Source organism: Pseudophryne corroboree, chromosome 5, assembly GCF_028390025.1.
Source record: "Pseudophryne corroboree isolate aPseCor3 chromosome 5, aPseCor3.hap2, whole genome shotgun sequence".
Lineage (NCBI taxonomy): Eukaryota > Metazoa > Chordata > Amphibia > Anura > Myobatrachidae > Pseudophryne > Pseudophryne corroboree.
The window spans coordinates 165,262,658-165,282,513 of NC_086448.1; the positions used below are offsets into that span (position 1 = coordinate 165,262,658).

General features: G+C 46.5%; 1 protein-coding gene across 9 annotated transcripts in view; it reads right to left on the reverse strand.

The window, feature by feature from the left end:
• The window catches only part of KMT2C (lysine methyltransferase 2C), a 573,154-nt gene that overhangs the window by 114,867 nt on the left and 438,431 nt on the right, over positions 1–19,856 (reverse strand). For all 9 annotated transcript variants that reach the window (XM_063921867.1, XM_063921863.1, XM_063921864.1 and 6 more), the window contains 4 exons: positions 17,480–19,816; positions 16,529–16,860; positions 8,674–10,361; positions 2,097–2,205 (listed from right to left, as the gene is read on the reverse strand). In XM_063921867.1, the coding sequence (XP_063777937.1) occupies positions 2,097–2,205; positions 8,674–10,361; positions 16,529–16,860; positions 17,480–19,816 (4,466 nt within the window). The remainder of the gene's footprint in view (positions 1–2,096; positions 2,206–8,673; positions 10,362–16,528; positions 16,861–17,479; positions 19,817–19,856) is intronic.

The window sequence follows — 19,856 nt, forward strand, 5'->3', positions numbered from 1 at the left end:
GCGGCACTGCGCTGTTACTTTTATTTTTTTTGAAATAAATAAAAATGATTAATAATTAATAATCCGAGGGGAGGGAGAATTGGGGGGGTTGTTTGGGTGCTGGAGGGGTGTTCTGTCACTGTCCCCCTGTAGTCACCAATAATAAAATTTATTCTTCAAAACCCCCGTCACCCCTTCATCCCAATACTCTGGGGGGAAGTGGGGGAAATACAGACACTCACCTTTCAGTGGTGGAGGGTGGCCCCGACACACGCCGCACGCAGCGGTGTCCGGCCGCAGATACTCACCGCTGCCGTGCTGCCGGAATCTTCTGCTGGATGGAGTGGTCCCGACACGCGCCGCACGCAGCGGTGTCCGCCAACTCAGGAGAGCTCAGTGTCTCCCTCAGCCGGGGCCCATCCCGAGCCGCACGCAGCTGCGATGGGACCCCGCCGGCAGCTCCCACGGTGCAGACTGGCAGTGGCAGAGCTGCCAGTCTGTGCGTGTGTGTAAAGAAAAAATAAAATAATAAAGAAAAAAGAAAAAATTTCTTCAGCTAAACCCAAGTGAACCAGCTCCCTTGGAGGGGAGATAGTAGGGGAGGAACTAGCCACAGGGTTAGAGTTTTTTAAAGTGCCAGCTCCCAATTACTGCCTACTATTCCCCATTGTAACTACGCTCCAGTGGCCCCTAGTGGATGAAGGAGAAATATATATATATATATATATCTCTGCGCCTAAATTTATGTGCCCCCCCTCTCTTTTTTACCCTCTATTGCACCTGTATACTGCAGGGGAGAGCTTGGGGAGCGTCCTTCCAGCGGAGCTGTAAGAGAAAATGGCGCTGGTGTGCTGAGGAAGAAGGCCCCGCCCCCTCAGCGGCGGGCTTCTGTCCCGCTTCTCATGTGTAAAAATGGCGGGGGCTCGCACATATATACAGTGCCTGACTGTATATATGTATACTTTTGCCATCAGGTATCTTAATTGCTGCCCAGGGCGCCCCCCCCTGCGCCCTGCACCCTACAGTGACCGGAGTGTGTGGGTGTGCTGCGGGAGCAATGGCGCACAGCTGCAGTGCTGTGCGCTACCTTAAGTGAAGACAGGAGTCATCTGCCGCCGATTTTGATGTCTTCTTGCTTCTGCTGCTTCTGGCTCTGCGAGGGGGACGGCGGCGCGGCTCCGGGAACGGACGATCAAGGTTAGGTACCTGTGTTCGATCCCTCTGGAGCTAATGGTGTCCAGTAGCCTAAGAAGCGCAACTTAGCTGCAGTGAGTAGGTTTGCTTCTCTCCCCTCAGTCCCAAGTAGCAGAGAGTCTGTTGCCAGCAGAAGCTCTCTGAAAATAAAAAACCTGACAAAATACTTTCTTTTCTAGCAAGCTCAGGAGAGCCCACTAGGAGCACCCAGCTCTGGCCGGGCACATATTATAACTGAGGTCTGGAGGAGGGGCATAGAGGGAGGAGCCAGTGCACACCAGATAGTACTTAATCTTTCTTTAGAGTGCCCAGTCTCCTGCGGAGCCCGTCTATTCCCCATGGTCCTTACGGAGTCCCCAGCATCCACTAGGACGTTAGAGAAAATGGTGTGATAAATGGCACATGGTGATGCTTAGAGTGTGCAGGAATTCCGAGTTGTCGTAGCGGAGTTTTGGTGATAGTGTCAGGTTTGAGCAGCAAATGGAGACTATTTTAAGGCCATGTGGTGTCTTTTATTACACTTACTGCTTTAGCTTATTATGGAGATTAAAATGTAGTGTATAGCCCTTTTGAAGATATGAAGGACCTTAAACTATCTGGTTGCCCATCACTTGGCAACACAAAGTACTAAGATTTCTAAAATAATTATCCTAACATTTCTCCAAATGATCCACTGACCAGACCAACAGAGGGAGATACAGTGATATTAAGCCTCCCTACCCTACCCCGCCCCCCCTTCCCCCCGCAAAAACACACACCAAAAGACAACCAAACAAAAAGTTTCAGTAAATACACTCATTCCCCTGCACTGCTTTTTGCCAGTGGGCAAAATCCTCTATAATTGTAGTTAACTTTCCTGTTCCTGGTGGGTCAGGTTTTCCTTGAGTCATCAAAATCATGCATACTAATCAGATGATAATTACCGGTTCATGACCATTGGCGACATCCCCATGTTGTTTACCATGACTTTATTAATTCCTTTCAGAGCCACCATTTTTGCTTTCATTATGGGATCAGCAATTGCATCAAAATCTGAAGTATGAATAGAAGGTATCAGAATAAAGAATAAAAATGTATATTTGCCAATAGAGCATACATTAACGCTTTCATTCAAATTTATCATTCATGGGCAACATGTCCACCTGTGCTCTTCAGAAAATTTGATACATATACCCTCGCCCCTCCTCTAATCTTCACTGGAAACTGGTAAAAATAAGAATTTACTTACCGATAATTCTATTTCTCATAGTCCGTAGTGGATGCTGGGGACACCGAAAGGACCATGGGGAATAGCAGCTCCGCAGGAAACTGGGCACAAAAGTAAAAAGCTTTAGGACTACCTGGTGTGCACTGGCTCCTCCCCCTATGACCCTCCTCCAAGCCTCAGTTAGGATACTGTGCCCGGACGAGCGTACACAATAAGGAAGGATTTTGAATCCCGGGTAAGACTCTTACCAGCCACACCAATCACACCGTACAACTTGTGATCTGAACCCAGTTAACAGCATGATAACTGAAGGAGCCTCTGAAAAGATGGCTCACAACAACAATAACCCGATTTTTGTAACAATAACTATGTACAAGTAATGCAGACAATCCGCACTTGGGATGGGCGCCCAGCATCCACTACGGACTATGAGAAATAGAATTATCGGTAAGTAAATTCTTATTTTCTCTAACGTCCTAGTGGATGCTGGGGACTCCGAAAGGACCATGGGGATTATACCAAAGCTCCCAAACGGGCGGGAGAGTGCGGATGACTCTGCAGCACCGAATGAGAGAACTCCAGGTCCTCCTCAGCCAGGGTATCAAATTTGTAGAATTTAGCAAACGTGTTTGCCCCTGACCAAGTAGCTGCTCGGCAAAGTTGTAAAGCCGAGACCCCTCGGGCAGCCGCCCAAGATGAGCCCACTTTCCTTGTGGAATGGGCTTTTACAGATTTTGGCTGTGGCAGGCCTGCCACAGAATGTGCAAGCTGAATTGTACTACAAATCCAACGAGCAATAGTCTGCTTAGAAGCAGGAGCACCCAGCTTGTTGGGTGCATACAGGATAAACAGCGAGTCAGATTTTCTGACTCCAGCCGTCCTGGAAACATATATTTTCAGGGCCCTGACTACGTCCAGTAACTTGGAATCCTCCAAGTCCCTAGTAGCCGCAGGCACCACAATAGGCTGGTTTAAGTGAAATGCTGAAACCACCTTAGGGAGAAATTGAGGACGAGTCCTCAATTCTGCCCTGTCCGTATGAAAAATTAGGTAAGGGCTTTTATAGGATAAAGCCGCCAATTCTGAAACACGCCTGGCTGAAACCAGGGCTAACAGCATTACCACTTTCCATGTGAGATATTTTAAGTCCACAGTGGTGAGTGGTTCAAACCAATGTGATTTTAGGAACCCCAAAACTACATTGAGATCCCAAGGTGCCACTGGAGGCACAAAAGGAGGCTGTATATGCAGTACTCCCTTGACAAACGTCTGAACTTCAGGAACAGAAGCTAGTTCTTTTTGGAAGAATATTGACAGGGCCTAAATTTGAACCTTAATGGACCCTAATTTTAGGCCCATAGACAGTCCTGTTTGCAGGAAATGCAGGAATCGACCCAGTTGAAATTCCTCTGTAGGGGCCTTCCTGGCCTCGCACCACGCAACATATTTTCGCCAAATAGGGTGATAATGTTGTACGGTCACATCCTTCCTGGCTTTGATCAGGGTAGGGATGACTTCATCCGGAATGCCTTTTTCCTTCAGGATCCGGCGTTCAACCGCCATGCCGTCAAACGCAGCCGCGGTAAGTCTTGGAACAGACATGGTCCCTGCTGGAGCAGGTCCTTTCTTAGAGGTAGAGGCCACGGGTCTTCCGTGAGCATCTCTTGAATTTCCGGGTACCAAGTCCTTCTTGGCCAATCCGGAGCCACGAGTATAGTCTTTACTCCTCTCCTTCTTATGATTCTCAGTACTTTTGGTATGAGAGGAAGAGGAGGGAACACATACACTGACTGGTACACCCACGGTGTTACCAGAGCGTCCACAGCTATTGCCTGAGGGTCCCTTGACCTGGCGCAATATCTGTCCAGTTTTTTGTTGAGGCGGGACGCCATCATGTCCACCTTTGGTTTTTCCCAACGGTTCACAATCATGTGGAAGACTTCTGGGTGAAGTCCCTACTCCCCCGGGTGAAGATCGTGTCTGCTGAGGAAGTCCACTCCCGGAATGAACACTGCTGACAGTGCTATCACATGATTTTCCGCCCAGCGAAGAATCCTTGCCACTTCCGTCATTGCCCTCCTGCTTCTTGTGCCGCCCTGTCTGTTTACGTGGGCGACTGCCGTGATGTTGTCCGACTGGATCAACACCGGCTGACCCTGAAGCAGAGGTCTTGCCTGACTTAGGGCATTGTAAATGGCCCTGAGTTCCAGGATATTTATGTGAAGTGACGTTTCCATGCTTGACCACAAGCCCTGGAAATTTCTTCCCTGTGTGACTGCTCCCCAGCCCCTCAGGCTGGCATCCGTGGTCACCAGGACCCAATCCTGAATGCCGAATCTGCGGCCCTCTAGGAGATGAGCACTCTGTAACCACCACAGGAGAGACACCCTTGTCCTTGGAGACAGGGTTATCCGCTGATGCATTTGAAGATGCGATCCGGACCATTTGTCCAGCAGATCCCACTGAAAAGTTCTTGCGTGGAATCTGCCGAATGGAATCGCTTCGTAAGAAGCCACCATCTTTCCCAGGACCCTTGTGCATTGATGTACTGACACTTGGCCTGGTCTTAGGAGGTTCCTGACTAGGTCGGATAACTCCCTGGCTTTCTCTTCCGGGAGAAACACCTTTTTCTGTACTGTGTCCAGAATCATTCCTAGGAACAGCAGACGTGTCGTCGGAATCAGCTGCGATTTTGGAATATTTAGAATCCATCCGTGCTGTCGTAGTACTACTTGAGATAGTGCTACTCCGACCTCTAACTGTTCTCTGGACCTTGCCCTTATCAGGAGATCGTCCAAGTAAGGGATAATTAAGACGCCTTTTCTTCGAAGAAGAATCATCATTTCGGCCATTACCTTGGTAAAGACCCGGGGTGCCGTGGACAATCCAAACGGCAGCGTCTGAAACTGATAGTGACAGTTCTGTACCACAAACCTGAGGTACCCTTGGTGAGAAGGGCAAATTGGGACATGGAGTTAAGCATCCTTGATGTCCAGAGACACCATATAGTCCCCTGCTTCCAGGTTCGCTATCACTGCTCTGAGTGACTCCATCTTGAACTTGAACCTTTTTATGTAAGTGTTCAAGGATTTCAGATTTAAAATGGGTCTCACCGAGCCGTCCGGCTTCGGTACCACAAACAGCGTGGAATAATACCCCTTTCCCTGTTGTAGGAGGGGTACCTTGATTATCACTTGCTGGGAATACAGCTTGTGAATGGCTTCCAATACCACCTCCCTGTCGGGGGTAGACGTTGGTAAAGCAGACTTCAGGAACCGGTGAGGGGGAGACGTCTCGAATTCCAATTTGTACCCCTGAGATACTACCTGCAGGATCCAGGGGTCCACTTGCGAGTGAGCCCACTGCGCGCTGAAATTCTTGAGACGGGCCCCCACCGTCTTGCCTGAGTCCGCTTGTAAGGCCCCAGCGTCATGCTGAGGACTTGGCAGAAGCGGGGGAGGGCTTCTGTTCGTGGGAAGAGGCTGTCTGCTGCAGTCGTCTTTTTCCCCTTCCTCTGCCCCGGGGCAGATATGAGTGGCCTTTTGCCCGCTTGCCCTTATGGGGACGAAAGGACTGAGCCTGAAAAGACGGTATCTTTTTCTGCTGTGAGGTGACTTGGGGTAAAAAGGTGGATTTCCCAGCCGTTGCCGTGGCCACCAGGTCCGATAGACCGACCCCAAATAACTCCTCCCCTTTATACGGCAATACTTCCATATGCCGTTTGGAATCCGCATCACCTGACCACTGTCGCGTCCATAACCCTCTTCTGGCAGAAATGGACATCGCACTTACTCTTGATGCCAGAGTGCAAATATCCCTCTGTGCATCACGCATATATAGAAATGCATCCTTTAAATGCTCTATAGTCAATAATATATTGTCCCTGTCCAGGGTATCAATATTTTCAGTCAGGGAATCCGACCAAGCCACCCCAGCACTGCACATCCAGGCTGAGGCGATTGCTGGTCGCAGTATACCACCAGTATGTGTGTATATACTTTTTAGGATATTTTCCAGCTTCCTATCAGCTGGTTCCTTGAGGGCGGCCGTATCAGGAGACGGTAACGCCACTTGTTTTGATAAGCGTGTGAGCGCCTTATCCACTCTAGGGGGTGTTTCCCAACGCGCCCTAACCTCTGGCGGGAAAGGGTATAATGCCAATAATTTTTTTTTTTTTTTTATCGGGGGAAACCCACGCTTCATCACACACCTCATTTAATTCATCTGATTCAGGAAAAACTACGGGTAGTTTTTTCACACCCCACATAATACCCTTTTTTGTGGTACTTGTAGTATCAGAAATGTTCAAAACCTCCTTCATTGCCGTGATCATGTAACGTGTGGCCCTACTGGAAGATACGTTTGTTTCCTCACCGTCGACACTGGAGTCAGTGTCCGTGTCTGTATCGACCTGAGGTAACGGGCGTTTTATAGCCCCTGACGGTGTTTGAGACGCCTGTACAGGTATTAACTGATTTGCCGGCTGTCTCATGTCGTCAACAGTCTTTTGTAAAGTGCCGACACTATCACGTAATTCTTTCCATAAGACCATCCAGTCAGGTGTCGACTCCCTAGGCGGTGACATCACTAACACAGGCAATTGCTCCGCCTCCACACCATTTTCCTCCTCATACATGTCGACACAGCGTACCGACACACAGCACACACACACAGGGAATGCTCTGATAGAGGACAGGACCCCACTAGCCCTTTGGGGAGACAGAGGGAGAGTTTGCCAGCACACACCAGAGCGCTATATATATACAGGGATAACCTTATATAAGTGTTTTTCCCTAATATAGCTGCTGTATATATTAATATGCCAATTTAGTGCCCCCCCTCTCTTGTTTTACCCTGTTTCTGTAGTGCAGGACTGCAGGGGAGAGTCAGGGAGCCTTCCTCCAACGGAGCTGTGAGGAAAAATGGCGCCAGTGTGCTGAGGAGATAGGCTCCGCCCCCTTCACGGTAGCCTTTCTCCCGCTTTTTAATGGAAAAATTGGCAGGGGTTAAATGCATCCATATAGCCCAGGAGCTATATGTGATGTATTTTTTGCCAAAAAAAGGTTTTTTATTGCGTCTCAGGGCCCCCCCCCCCCAGCGCCCTGCACCCTCAGTGACCGGAGTGTGAAGTGTGCTGAGAGCAATGGCGCACAGCTGCGGTGCTGTGCGCTACCTTATTGAAGACAGGACGTCTTCTGCCGCCGATTTTCCGGACCTCTTCACTCTTCTGGCTCTGTAAGGGGGCCGGCGGCGCGGCTCCGGGACCCATCCATGGCTGGGCCTGTGATCGTCCCTCTGGAGCTAATGTCCAGTAGCCTAAGAAGCCCAATCCACTCTGCACGCAGGTGAGTTCGCTTCTTCTCCCCTTAGTCCCTCGGTGCAGTGAGCCTGTTGCCAGCAGGTCTCACTGAAAATAAAAAACCTACTTTAAACTTTTACACTAAGCAGCTCAGGAGAGCCCCTTAGCCTGCACCCGTCTCGTTCGGGCACAAAAATCTAACTGAGGCTTGGAGGAGGGTCATAGGGGGAGGAGCCAGTGCACACCAGGTAGTCCTAAAGCTTTTTACTTTTGTGCCCAGTCTCCTGCGGAGCCGCTATTCCCCATGGTCCTTTCGGAGTCCCCAGCATCCACTAGGACGTTAGAGAAATACAATTCTTCGCCTGGACACGGCTTCTGTTACTTTATCAGACGTGGTCTGCTTGTTGATATGAAGTAGCCACTACTGCTAGTCATCCATCCTCTTTTCCCATCTACTCCTTAATTTGCTTTTACCCAATGTTTTTGCAGAGAGTTTACTTTATGCATTTTGTTAAAAACCCTTCAGTAATTCTGGTTATTAACGCTCTCTTTAACAGAAAAAAGAACAAGGTTAGAGGTGGATCATAATGCTGTATGACAGGCATGCCAACCTGTGGCTCTCCAGCTGTTGTGAAACTACACATCCAAGCAGGCCCTGCCACATTCCCAAATAGCAAAACTATAAATAGCAGGGCATTCTGGGACTTGTGGTTTCACAACAACAGGGAAATGGTCACAAAAGAGGACATGCAAATTAGAGCACTCTAGTTAGAAAAATTGACGTCTCTCCCAGCTTTTCCCAGATAACTACTCCAATAAACTATGGGAGACTGTCATTAATGTTATATGACTGCTGCAAAAATGTGCAGATAGCTTGTGGGCAAGCATGTTGTTATCAGGGAAAGACAAGCATTAAGAGTGCACCAATACAAGATGTTAAGGACAGTTTGCAGCCACACAGACAAGAGACATTAAAAAAATAAAGCATACATACCAACGTTAGGAAAAAATGGTTCAGAACGTTGGCGGATCATTGCTTGCATCTGTCTCTGCTGCTGCTGTTCCTTTCTTTCTTGATCTAAAAGATCCTGCAATAATAACGGCTGTTCTTGCAAAAGGAGAGTTTTTACCCGGTTTTGCTGAATCATTACCTGCTGAGCAACAGTACTAGAACAAGGCATGGCTTGATTTAATGTATCGTCAGGAACAAAATTATGGCCACTTTGAAAACCAGAATCTGATGGTGATCCCGGTGTGAAACCATGGTTAAGTCTTGGAACCATACCGGTATTCAAAGGATGTTCCATTACTTGACTAGGAGGTGTTACTACATTTTGAGGAATGTCCTGCAATGTGTTCGGCTGAGGGGATGTAATTCCTGTAGGAGAACCTGTTTTTTCACCTTCAGAATTCTCAGTGGTTAATGAACTGGTAAGCACAGGTGTGGGTTCTGGTATGCCACAGGAAGTTTCGGGATCTTGGGGTGGTAGCTCCAATAGGTCATTAGGCAAATCACTATTCTGAGGGCTTTCTTTACCTACTTTCTCTGACTCACCACTGTTACAAGATGCCAGTGGAGCCATATCCTCTTTATGCTGATCAGTCCCTGTAGCACTGTTACTCTGTTCAGATTTTATATCAGATGATGCTTTATCATTAGGTGATAAAACTTCAGTTTTTATTTCCCCGCTACTACCAGCGATTGCCTGTGCAGAAACAGGTCCCGGTGAGGACGAAATGTTGTCTGTTTCTTCATTTCCTTTCACAGCTTCAGCCTTGCATGGAATTTCCAACTTGTCATCGATAGGCACACCCAGATCCAAGTCCTCATTAAACATATCCTTCTTATCTCCAAGATCGAGCTCTGGATCTGTATAAGCAATAATATCAAATTTCCCTGACCTTAACAGGTCATCAAGCTGAGGATCATTTGTTTCCAGAGTATCCAGACCATCAAGCTCATCCTCCTTCGCATCGTCTGGATCCAGATTTATATTTTCAAGGTCATCATCATCTAAATCCTTAACCTCAACACCATCCAGATCTTTCACATCAAGATCTTTTTCAGAAGGATCATCGGGATCAAGTTTATCTTCCAACCCACTCGCCACTAGATTCCCTGTTGGCAGATTTGTATCCTTGTGCGAGTTAGCAGTGGATAAAGAGGGATGTAAATAGTTCTCATTCTCTGCAGAGTGATCAACTCCACGCCTCATAACAGATTGATGCTGTGAAGACATGAAGTGTTCAAAACCTGGGGGCACTTGCATTTGATTAGATAAACCTGAATGGTGAACATGTACTCCATCCATTATCCTCGGGCCCTGAAATTCTGGTCTAGGGAAATAGCCTACATGCCTCTGAATTTGGACAGCATGTTCCATTAGATTATGAGGTGGTCTAAAGAGAATTCTTGGTCTACCATCGGGAGGCCTGTGACGGAGTTCAATATACGCTTGCCCCGATATATTATGCTGCTGAACTTGCATTCCCTGGTGAGGGAAGTGTGGAGGAAGACCAGCTGAGTTGTTGACTTGCGAGTTATTTAACGGCCTAGTCAGTTCAATGGACATCTCTCTTCTCATCTGCTGCGGAATTCCTGTAACTTGCATTTGTAATGGAGGACCTAAAAAGCGCTCATGATTGGGTACAGGACTAGGTCCTGCCATGGGGTATACAAATCTGTGAAGACAAAAAAAAAAGGAACATGCATTTATTAAACATCTTTATGACTGGATGATTATTGCATGGTAATATGACTTAAGTTTGTCTCAGTTTACATATGCATATTTTTTTTTTCTTTTCGTTCTGTTAATTTCTGGAACAAATATGTTTTATAAGCATTAAATAGGGGGAGAAAATGACATTTAATTAATTTTCCCCATGATTATTTCTACGCAATTAGAGGAATCACAGAAAATGAATTAAGAAAAAAAAGTTCTCTCAAGTAGGATTATACAATACAAGTTGATCCCTTTTATATGGATATATGAGTAATGCTTTATAAATTGTCGAAGTCGAATATATTAGACCCACACACACCACGTGAAAACACCACACAGAGTGGCCTCCGTGCGTGTGCTTGGTCTGCCGTGCGTGAGCATACTCGCACGTTACGTATATTGGCTCACGAAGCCCTGCGTATTAACGCATGGTGTGAGTAAATACGGTGGCATACGCATTCGCATGGAAAAGTCACAAAGACATATCTGATATTTAATTCACATAATGCATAATTTACACATAGCCAACACGCACCACACCAGCAAGTTACATTTGCTTCAGAGGTATAACTGAAGAGGGATTCAACTTTACAGGATATGAAGGGACAGAATTAGGTTAGGACGTGGTGTTTGGTATCCAGCTGTACAGTATTTCAAGGGCAATATTCCGATGGCAGTTTGCAGAATGTAGCATGCTCCTGCGCATAGATATGCGCAGGAGTACAATATTAATATTACCACTGGCGTGCGCAGCACATTTTATTAGGGGGTGCACCGTCGGAGGGGTGTGTCTAGCATCGCCTTTTTGGCGTGTCTAGTACCATCTATTGATGGTAAACGCATATAAAATATCCACCTTTGTACCAATCCTAATAAAGCAGATGCATTGTCAGATGTTGTGGTGTGCTCCAAACAAACACCCCTGATGGCACTCACTGCATTTACACTGCTCCTCCTCAGCCTGGTCTGGCTCTCCCTCTCTTTCCCCTGCAAGCTGCAGCAGCTTACTTACAAGTCAGTAACTAAACTGACACTGACAGTCACAGACTAGTACTGACGCTGCTGGAAAAACAAGTGACGTGTCCATGCTGCTGCCGGCCGTCTGCCAGTATTGAATTTGTCTTCCTAAGAGGAACGCTGGCTGCATGCTTCTCCTCATCAGTGGCTGGCGTTGGCATAGCATAGAAGGAGCGAGGTGAGCGTGTGGCGGGTGTGATGGGTGGGCGTGCAAGCACCATGACGTAATCACGTCACATCGCACTGTTTTTGTACATGGAGGTGGAGCTGGGAATTTGAAAGTCGGTGTCAGTGGCACCCTTGATTAACCCAGACGTCCGGTCAGTAATGCAGTCCTGACAGGGTACAGGGTGCAGCGCAGAGGGAACAGTGGGGCAGATGTATTAACCTGGAGAAGGCATAAGGAAGTGATAAACCAGTGATATGTGCAAGCTGATAAACACACCAGCCAATCAGCTCCCATATTTAAATTAGCAGTTAGGATCTGATTGGCTGGTGCCTTTATCACCTTGCACACATCACTGGTTTATCACTTCCTTATGCCTTCTCCAGGTTAATACATCTGCCCCAGTAAGCAGCCTGCTCGGCTATCGCTGCATCAGGCATGTGAGACCGGGGTGCCGGACATTAGGGGGTGCCTGTGCGCACCAGGCACCCCCCCCCTGCGCACACCTATGAATATTACACTGTATTCACTGTACTCTTCATATTCGGCGGGAACCCAGTGGAGGACATCTGCAAGTGCTCCTGGACCAGTCATCGCCCACCTATTCAAACCGACCTATGACCCCTCATGTACTGTAAATGACCAGCCCTTTGACCTATAAATGGAGAGATTACAGTTTTCTTTGTTTCATGCTTTGGACTATTATATAAAAGCCAAGCCTCCTGGCCGGTCTCACACTCATTCTCTGAAGGTCATCTTTCCGGATTGACTGAGGACCGGATCCGGGTTGCGCAGACGAACAAACGTATGTATCCATTGGTTGTAGCTTTTCTCTTGTGTTATTGTATTTCTGTTGTACCACCTTTTAAGTAAATATTTGTTGCTGCGTTGGACCACAACATTACATATACAATTGGTGTCGCATTCCTTTCCTGTTAGGGGTTATAAAGTGTATTCCGCCGCACGTGTAGCAACTTTGTACATACAGCATGACGGCGTGTTTACGCAACGTGTACGCATTGCATAGGTGTTTCACACACACGCTTAGCGGTCGCAGCGGCCTGAACATTTGTGTATTTAAGGTATTGCTTTTGCTTCCTGTAAATTAAACAAACTTAACAAAATAAAGACCTCCCATGTACTAAACAGGGTGGTTTTTTTTCACACCCGGCAAAGAAATGCCAGAGATCGTGGGAGTTGAGCTTCTATCCAGTTGCAGCAGCATACTGTTATGCATTTTACGATGCCACTAATAAATGGCACACCAGGAGAACTTCTACTGGATGACTTTACTAGGGGAGACAGAGTGAAGGAGCAAGGTGCTGTGAGGACGGGAGATGTCTGAAGAAGTCATCGCAGAAATCAGTATGTATGTATATATGCTAATTCATTCACATTCTTGACAGTATATAAAAATTTTAGGAATCAAAGCCAATATATTTAGGATAAACCTAAATTGTGCAGTATTTCTCTGGCATCCATAAGGGAAACTGGGGTTTACTTAATACGATGGGGTATAAAAGGGGACCAACGGAGTCGGTGCACTTTACATTTCTTCCACTGGGTGTGCTGGCTCCTGGGGCACAGCACCTTGGCGGTCACAACCACAGCACACCGCATACCCCTAACGCTGCCTGAAGGTGAGAAAAGTGGGGAGTACAAACCGGGGACCCCGCTAGGGGGGTACCCCGGTTCTTGGTGCAGCGCAACGCGGTGGTGGCATACGGGACCCTCCACGGGGGGGACCCGCTATAGCCCCCCCCACGTACAACTGGCAGCGGTGGTGCAAACTAGCAAGCAGTGTGAGGTTTATACATTATTTGGACACAATGCCAGTATAAAGATTATCTGTAGCTCCGGCGCCATTATAGGGGGCGGAGCTATCCCAGAGTAGGACCAGCTGCATTTTGGCAACTTCCTCTGCATACTCCAGCAGCAGCAAGGACACACAGCTCCTCCAGGGTTCCGGGAGACACTGGAAACTGGCACAGGGGTGTGCTAACGGGGCGAGCCGCTATTGCACACAATATAGTGTCCTGAAAAGGACAGATAATCCGGTCTTCCTGAGATATAACTACTGTTATCATTCAGGGTGCTGGGGAAACCAATTGCTTTTTTTCTTGCTCAGAAATACCCCTTCCTTTCGAGCACCTGAATGATATCACTAAGCTAATTGAGCATTTACCAATCTATATGTCTGTTGTGAGAGGCAGAGAGGTTCCTGCATTAGGAGGAAGTGCAGGCCCTGAGATGCCACATGGAGCATTATGGGGTTGCTCCAAGGTAGGTAGCTCTTAGCTTAGACATATTTTAGTAAGGAGCCATTATAATGTGGCTCCTTGCTGGTTAATATTAGACCCAGATTGGGGTAATGGAGGTGTGAGGTGTGGTGCCTCTGGACTGGCTGAGCTGGATGGCTTTAGTGTGGCATACCTTTACATTCTATTAACACTTTTCACTTATTAATTTACTAACACTATTTCTCTATTTTAATTACATTTCATGTTTGTATCACCCTCTCTATAGCTTCGGCTTCCTAAATACTAATTTATTAACACTATAGTTTTTTACACTGGTATGCTACGCTGGGCTTTCTGGCTCATTCTGGTGTTTTGGGGTGCCACACCCTGCACCTAGATATAGCGCTAGGGACCCCAAATATACAGAGAGGCCTTGATGCGGCTTTGGGGCTTAACCACACATTTAACAAATATGTGTAACGAAGATCTCTGAATTCTATTATCATGTGGGATTTATATCTGGTTACTATTATCATTCAGGGTGCTGGGGAAACCAATTGCTTTTTTTCTTGCTCAGAAATACCCCTTCCTTTCGAGCACCTGAATAATATCACTAAGCTAATTGAGCATTTACCAATCTATATGTCTGAGATATAACTATATACAGCTTGCAGGTCTGGTCTGCATGCGGGGGCATGCTGTCCTCCTCTCACTCTGGGTCTCCATTTCACACACAGTACAGGCAGGCTTGTTGTTGTAATGGTATGTGAGTTTGCGTGTGTTGTTTCACTATTACTATGGTTAAACACACATTATGCAAAGTTTGTCAGACTAGATTATCCCCTTCTACCACTGGTTCCCTATTGTGTGACCAATGTAGTCAGTCTTCTCAAGTCAGTGTGGGGAGTTGGAACCTGATGTTGATTATTCCACTCCTGCAGGGTATTGAACTACTAATTCTTGCCATCAGTGATGTTCTGAAATTCCCTTTGGAAGAAGCTGCTGCACCGCAGTAGTTTTTTCTTGCACAGAAAAAAAAATCAGCATCACCTTCCCTGATTCTCAGGAATTAGATGAGGTTTTTAAACAAGCCTGGAAAAATCCTGATAAAAGATAACAGGTTACTAGGAAGTTTTTAAGCTCTTTCCCGTTTACAGCGGAGGGTCGCAAACATTGGGAAGAACCCTCAGGCGTAGATGTCTCAGTCTCACGCCTCTCTAAGAAAGCAGTGTTACCTGCCCCTGGTTTCAGCTCAAGGACACTGGGTATAAGAAAATAGAAAACTACATTAAAGTCTATTTAACACAGCGGCTGGATGACACATGCTGGATGACACATGCCATCCACACCTGGGCTACTCAAATTCAAGAGGGCCTTGCGGGGGATATGCTCCTGGTCACTACGGTGGCCCTCATTAAGCACATAAATGTAAATGTCCTCATCAGATGGGAACCTAACATTCCTAAGGTACAAATCCAAAGCACAGTAACCCCCCCACCCCTCCAAACCCCCCTTCCTCCAACCCCCCCTTACCCCCTCCCCTCCAAACCCCCCTCCCCCAGGGACAGCACAACTCAACCACCCCAAGGCATAAAACTAATGAAAAGATGACGGCCATCAGTATACCAACAGCGGCATCCTGGCCACCAGTATGCCAGCAGCAGGGCGAGTGCTCGCCACAGGTTATATTCTCCCTCTATGGGTGTCCTTGAATCACCTACATCGCCAGTAGCCCGGCGGCGGAATTCATCCAGCGTCAGCACTGTGACTGCCGGGATACCGACAAGTGGTATTTTAACCGCATCCCATTACAATAATAAGAAATCAGCAGTAATACTAAAAGTGTTACATAGGTTAGATGTAGTAATAAGGATATTAAAGTGTTACATGAGTGAAAAGCAGTTAGGTACTAAAAAGTGTTAAGCTGGTTACACACTAGACGGTATGTAGTTCGGTCTGGAGAATCGGACCGACAACAGGAACATCGTTTAGTGTGTACCCGCTATGTTCCTGGCGATGCACGCTCCTGCGCATCGTTAGCAACTTCCTCCGTTGGTCCTGCGTGTTAGTGAGGGCCATGTTGGCCGCAGCAGCTGAGTTGCAGCTGGCATCGGCAAGCGTGTATGCACTTGATGATGACAGCTCCCCCTCCGCCGATGTTGCAGTCTAGTGTGTACCCCAGCTTTATATTAAGTGGGATATCCTATTAGCAACGGAAATTATTCTATTAGCCCCTATTCCCCGATCCTGGCACTTATCGGGTATTATGCTTCGCATAATCCCAGATAAGCAGCCCTTCAGACCTGCAGTAACACATGGGTCTGGAAACTTATCCCAGATCCCATGCCCAATAGCGGCACATTGTTCGGATGAAAAAAAAAAGAAAGAAGGGTTTTTATTAGGATATCCCGATATTCGCCATCTAAAATCGCGTTTTCAAACTGTTTTTCTCTGCTGAAAAATTAACAGGGCTAATGGGATACTACCCTAAGTGTTACAATAATGATGCCCTGAGGCAACCTGGCCACACTAACCTAGGTGGCCCCACGCCAGAAAACCATTCCCAATACTGGCATATTATATAAATTTATCCAAGACTTACCATTCATAGTGTTATTCAATGGTTAATCAATGCAAACAAATACACATATATATATATTTTTCGTCCATCTTATGCTCTACAAAAAAAGAAACATTGTGTACCTGTGACCAGGTTGTGGTCTCATAGTCATGTTCCCAATGTCTCCAGTAAACTGTGGTCTATTATACTGGAGATTCCCCGGGAATGGATTATGTTGCTCTTTGGGAAATGCAGAAAATCTTGGAATTACTTTGGGGACAAGTGAGGCTCTGATGTTGCCAGGATAAGGGGGTGGAGGTCTGTTAAAGATCTCATGCTGTCGATGTGGATTGTCTTGTGGCCATTGGGTTGGGAGTCCCCCCTGGGTCATCTGAAGTGAATCACCTGCCTTTTCTTGTCTAACAGCATTTTTGTTTTGTTGCTGCCTTAGAATCATCTCCCGCAACTTTTGACGCTGTAAAAAAAGTTTTACAACACACAATGTCACAAATTATTACATGGAAGCATACTTGTAATTATACTGAATAATCCCCAGGACACACTAGCTAGCTGAAATCTGCATGGGTTAAGATGGCCATAGACCTTAAGATTTTCTGTTCAACCAACCAATTCACTGGTTGGAACAAAAATCTGGAAATGGATGGGAGCAAATGAAAATCAATGATTTAACCAATTTCTCTCAACGACTGTTTCGGACAGTTTTCCAGAAGACAATTTACTTACCAGATTTTAGTTCCATCCCACTAATTGATTAGTTGGACATAAAATCTTAATGTGTATGGCCAGGTTAAGGTAGATCATATTTCTGTTCTTGATATTTGTGTTCAGTTTTAAATATGCTTAATTTCAATGGTACTTACTTTTCAGAAATACTACTCCAACCAGTACATGCTCACAACTGACCTAATGTGTACTATGGGCCAAACTATATCCTACTTCTTTTGTCTACCTTGTATGGCCCTATTTTCTTCCATCCTCCCCAGTGTGATGCTGCAAATCACTTTGGCATAGTAGACATACACAAGAATAATCTCTAATAATCATAGGTCACTAGTCACAGAAAGAATATTCACCTGTTTTAGTTTCTCCTCAGATTCTGCCAGTGGTAGGTTTAATGCATTGTGTGAATCTGGCATTCCTGCTGTTTGCTGCATGTTAGCAAATTGCTGACCTTGTGGACTTGAAGAGATGTTGGTAGATCCACCAAAAGTTTCCTCTGAAAAAGTTCTTTGCTGATCAGCCATTTCATGTGAATCCCCAAACACATCCCCTGGCTGCATGTGAGGAGTCATTGGAGGCTGGTCGTAAGGATCCTGGTTAGGACCAGATGATGAATGACTAAACAGGTCTGTTGAACATGTACCCGCCAGTCGTGAATTTTGAGAGTTTGCATCAGGTGGTCTTGTATAAGGAACTTGCTGAATAGATGCCCTATTTTGCGTCATATGTACAAATGAATCCTGATTGTGGATCAACCCTGTTCGAACCACAGAAGAACGATTAAAATTTTCTAGAACACCTGGCATTGGAGTTCTTGGTGGTTGACTATAAGGGTCAGAGAGGACAGGTCTAGGCGTTCGATTTGGCTGGGAATAGGAGTCTATAGATACAGGCCTTGGCGTTCCAGGAGGCTGTGAATATGGGTCTACAAGAATAGGATGTGGAGTACCAGGCTGTTTAGAATATGGATCTGAAGGCACTGGCCTTGGGGTTCCAGGTGGTTGGGAATACAGATCTGAAGGCACTGGCCTTGGTGTTCCAGGGGGCTGAGAGTATGGATCTGGAGGCACCGGCCTTGGAGTCCCAGGAGGCTGAGAGTATGGATCTGGAGGTACCGGCCTAGGCGTCCCAGTTGGATGAGAGTATGGATCTGGAGGCACCGGCCTTGGAGTCCCCGGAGGCTGAGAGTATGGATCTGAAGGCACCGGCCTTGGTGTCCCAGGTGGCTGAGAGTATGGATCTGCAGGTACCGGCCTTGGTGTCCCAGGTGGCTGAGAGTATGGGTCTGAGGAAATAGGCCTTGGAGTGGCAGGCTGTTGGGCATAAGGATCCATGCTAGGCCTAGGAGCTCCAGATGATGAGGCAAATGGATCATGGTGCCTCTTATTTATAGATGGCTGAACAAACACATCTGCCCCAACAGGTCTAGAAGTTGATGGTGGCTGACTGTAAGGATCCATTATCTGTGCAGATGGTCTTGGAGTAGGTGGCTGTTGAATGTATAAGTCACCAACTGCTGGTCTTAAAGCAGTTGGTGACTGCAAATATGGGTTATTTGCTGGACGTGGTGTTCCTGGAGGCTGCAAGTATGGATCTTGCGCACTCGATCTTGATAAAGAAGCAGATTGGGGGTCACTATGCTGTCGTATTAGTCTAAGAGGCTGTGCAAAAGATTCATTCATAGAAGAACGATTACTGTGAGATGCTTGGTTATAAGGATCATGTAAAAAGCTCTCAGCTGGCCGAGGTGTTAAAACAGGTCTATCATATGGGTCAGCAGACACACGTCTAGGTGTTACGGGCAGTGAACTGTAAGGTTCTTGTGGAGATTGAGGTGGGCGCATAGGTGTCTTAAAAGGAGCAGGGCTACCTGGTGAAATACCTGATGTAGGCGTGAGAGGTGGCCTTGAATATGGATCTACTTTATTTTGTGCCAATGACTGTCTTTGAAACATCTCTGACCTGGAAAGATGTTTTGTGAAGGAGTCAAGATTTCCTGGGCCTAAAGAACCATCAAAAACCTGATCTGTGTTATGTTGCATCCTTGAAGAGCCCAATGGTTTTGTAAAATGTTCGGATGGCATCATGGACCTTTGAGACTCTCCCATTTTTACAGACATATCGCCATTGGAGGGAGATGAACAAGAGTCTCTAGTATCAGATAATTCATTCCCAAGTATTGGCCTTGAAGGACAAATATCCATAGGTGACCCAGAGTTCCTTCTGTGAAGGTTCTGACCCATGGGTGGAGGTGGTCTTGGTGTCCCTACCATGTTGGCATAAGGGTCGATGGGAGATGATGGTCTAGAATTTGAAGATCCTGGAGAAAACATCTGTGGAGAGTGTGGTTGAGAAGATAATTGTAGAGGATCCTGCAAAGAAATTCTAGTTGGTGTAGGAGGTGGAGCTTGTGGTTTCAGAAAAACATCATCAGAGAAAGATGTTGGAGTTCCAGGCAATGTTGGTTTAGAATACTGGTCTTTATTAAATGTCTGTTGAACTGGAGACATATTCCCACTATTCTGTTGAGGTGTTAAAGGACTCTGTATTCCACTGTTTGGAGTGTCACTTCCTGATTGACTCAAATGCTGTTGGGAACCAAACTGCTGCTGCTGTTGCTCATTCTTTACTTGCTCCAGTTTTTGTGTTGCCTCAATCTTTGCCTGTTGCTTGCTCTTCTGACGCATTTGCTGGAAAAGTATGAATCAAAGGGAATTTATTAGCCATGTG